Source organism: Oryza brachyantha, chromosome 10 (assembly GCF_000231095.2).
Source record: "Oryza brachyantha chromosome 10, ObraRS2, whole genome shotgun sequence".
Lineage (NCBI taxonomy): Eukaryota > Viridiplantae > Streptophyta > Magnoliopsida > Poales > Poaceae > Oryza > Oryza brachyantha.
Window position 1 is genome coordinate 958746 of NC_023172.2, and position 3579 is coordinate 962324.

At 37.2% G+C, this 3579-nt stretch overlaps 1 protein-coding gene across 1 annotated transcript; it reads right to left on the reverse strand.

The window, feature by feature from the left end:
- Nucleotides 1-297: 297 nt before the first annotated feature.
- LOC102717654 (bisdemethoxycurcumin synthase-like) lies at nt 298-2408 on the reverse strand. Its single transcript, XM_006662090.2, has 2 exons — nt 2204-2408; nt 298-1295 (listed from the first exon to the last, which is right to left on the reverse strand). The coding sequence occupies exons 1-2, from the start codon at nt 2406-2408 to the stop codon at nt 298-300; spliced, it is 1203 nt and encodes a 400-aa protein (XP_006662153.2).
- Nucleotides 2409-3579: the final 1171 nt, after the last annotated feature.

A 3579-nucleotide genomic window follows, 5' to 3' on the forward strand; every position in this document is an offset into this window, starting at 1 on the left:
TATAATGTATTAATTATACATACATATGACATGGTATTCCAAACTTTGTTACAATTAGACCACATATAGAAGTACACATGGACCTTTATTTACAAAACTTACTAGAGTTAACAACATAAACATGCATTGCTACACAAATATTAATTAGGAACTCCACTAATACTTTGTTCGTAGGTCATAATCCCACTTAAGTGGGAACAATTGATTCGGTGTCACGCATTAATCAATTACCATGCCATGGTGAAATACATGAGTGATGGATGATTGTCTTTGCATTTTTATTCATAATAGTGGTACTTAATTTTCCATAATACCATGAGAGAGTGGGTTGCGCATCACCATTGCCTCAATTGTTATACCTGGTCCAAAGGCCAACATTACTCCCCACTCATGTTGCGGTTCATCACCTTTCTTCTCCCAACGACGCCGCAATTCATCAAGAACAAATGCCACTGTTGCCCCACTCATGTTCCCGTACTCACTCAACACATGGCGGCTAGCTGCAAGTTTATTCGGCTGCAGGTGGAGCTTTCCCTCTATGTTGTCAAGGATTGCACGACCACCGGGGTGCACTGCCCAGAAGAGGTCATTCCAGTTAGGGTCCATGTTTCCGATCGATCGAAACGTTTCAAGCAAGCACTCTTGAATGTTGTCTTTGATCAACGTTGGCACCTCGATGGAGAGGTGGAAATCTATGCCACTACTCTTGGCCTGCATGCCAAGTACATGCTCACTTCCTGGTATCGTAGTCTGTGTGGCAGCGATCATCTCAAATAATGGACGCTCGCTATCGGCCAAGGGGCTAGAACCAACAATGACTGCACCAGCACCATCCCCGAATAGTCCATGGCCTACAATTTTGCTTTCATCGGGCGTTGAGAAGCATACCAAGGTCATCTCGGACAAGGCCACAAGGATACGTGCGTTATGGTTATTCTCAGCAATCTCCTTGGCGAGTTGGAGCGCTCGGCCACCGCCGGAGCAGCCATGAAGGCTTAGGATGGTGTGGGAGACAGAAGGTCGTAGCCCAAGTAGTGACGCTAACTGGAGGTCAGCGCTAGGGGCGCGACAACCAGAGTATGTGCTAAAGATAAGGTGGGTGATGTCAGTGGCCGGGCGGCCCCACTCGGCAATAGCCTTTCGTGCAGCAGACTCGGCAAGCTTCGGGACCTCGGCTGTGACGATGTCTATGCGAGCTTCTAGGGAGGGCAGGTTTTTGTCAATGATCTCTGGGTGAGCACGAATGAGCTTTTCATCAAGATGGATGTAGCGCTTCTCAATACCTGATTTATTACCTGAAATGGAAAAGGAAGCCCATATTTCTTGTAATTAGTGTTTATTACTGTAGATGTTATGAAAAAAGGGAGGCTAATGCTTAGTTTTTGTTCCAAAGAATTACCCCCTGCTTTTTTACTTGATACCATTGACTTTTTTCATCTTATTAAAAATTATATGATCATTAACAATTTTGTTGTGATTTGATTTATTATTAACAATAGTTAAAGAATGACTTATAATTTTTCATATTTGTAAAAAAATAAATAAAACAAACGGTTAAATATAGATCCAAAAGTCAACAAATCATAAAAGATAGAGGAGGTTCAGATAAAATTATGTGATAATATGCCAGCACTTTACATAACAGAATCACACATTAGGTTTATTTATGTCCTCTATTTAGAAAGAGATGCACATATGTTTTATTGAACAACAATTTTACAGTTCTTGAGAAGATATTAGGAGGTACTAAAAAGTCAAACATCTTACATTATGAAACGGATGTAGTAATGATGAAGAGATGAATATATCATTCACCAACTATATATATTGTCTTACCAAAACTATTTCTTTATGTATATAAAATATTTCAAAATAGTTTTATATATTGGTTTTGTTTTTCTTCTCTTAAATACCAAGTTCCAAAAAATACTAACGTATATATAATTCACATTCCTCTGGAGCAAAGAAAACGTATTTAGCTAATTAGATAACAAGGATGCATAGAATCTACCTATACCTTTTCTTCGACACAGTATAAATGTGTATGGTTTAAAATAATATAATAAACAATGGCAGGAGAGTCATGAGGGGTTAATCGCACAATTTGTTTCCGATGAAAGTTAACGCAAAAAATAATTTATAATAACAATAACAATAAGTAATAATCAATGGAATTAATTAATTAATAATGGATCTTTCTTACATATCCTCTTCATCTTGTCCTTGAGCTCAGTGAGGTGGTCGCTATTGGTTAGACCGAAGTAGTAGTCGGGGAACTCATCCTGCAGCACAATGTTCGCCGGGTTCGCCGTGCCGATGGCGAGCACGGCGGCGGGGCCTTCCGCGCGCCGTGTGCGCCGGCGGCTGTCAGCAACGGCGGCGGCGGTGGCGGTGGCAGCTCCCGGCATGGCCGACGCTAATTGATGAACTTGTGCTAGCTTGTGCAAATTCGTTGTGTTCAGCGAGAGATGAGTGAAGAATGTGCTATGCGATGCGTCTATGGATGAATGGAAACTCTAGCTGATGTCCGTGTGGTTTTATACTGGTTCATCGACGAGCTGGGATATATAGCTCGTCCCCTATTATGTCTCATGTCTGCATTAGTAAATGTCTTGGAAAAATTCCTAAACAAGTCAGCATATGTTTCATGATGTATTTTAAAAACGAGATGATTTTTCTGTTAACAGCATATAATATAATACCCCCTCCGTTTCGTAACGTAAAATGTTTAACTTTTTTGCCTATAATGTTTGACCATTTGTCTTATTCAAAAAATTATGAAAATATTATTTATTTTGCTTGTGACTTACTTTATTTTCAAAAGAACTTTAAGCACGACTTGTTATTTTTTATATTTATACTAAATTTTTGAATAAGACGAATGGTCAAACATCATAAAAAAAAGTTAAACATCTTATATTATAAAACAGAGATAGTATAACTTAGTAGAATATATTACTTATATCTGAATAAAATCACATTTTAAGAGAAGAATATATATCTATTTTGCGCACGACCCAGTTTATGTTTGTTTCACAGGTTGTCCGGGCTGCTTTATGATCTGTGGTTACGTTTTATTATATTAGAAGGAGCTGCAATGTACCTGGCTTATACTGTCGTATCATGATATATATTTTTCCATTACATCTGCAAAACATTGATGTCTAATTCATTATTACTATTTGCACGATACTGTTTACACTAGAGTTTGTAATTAAATACCTCTCCGTATTTTAATAGATAACATAACTGACTTTTTGACATATTTTTGATCATTCATTTTATTTGGAAAACTTACATAACTATCATCTATTTTGTTATTATTTTATTTATTAATAATTGCATTTTAACTAAAAGTTATATTTTCACATATGTACACAATTTTTTTAAAAAAAATATATTATCAAACGTATGTCAAAAACTCAAAAGAAACATCTAATTATACAATATACTAGTCTAGGATTTGATAGCCAAATATTTTCTACGGAGCGTGTGATCGTGAAGCTGTTGAAGCAGTGCAAAATTAAGGATTCGGATAGTTAGATTAATATTTCCACACAATCACCGTACACATGCATT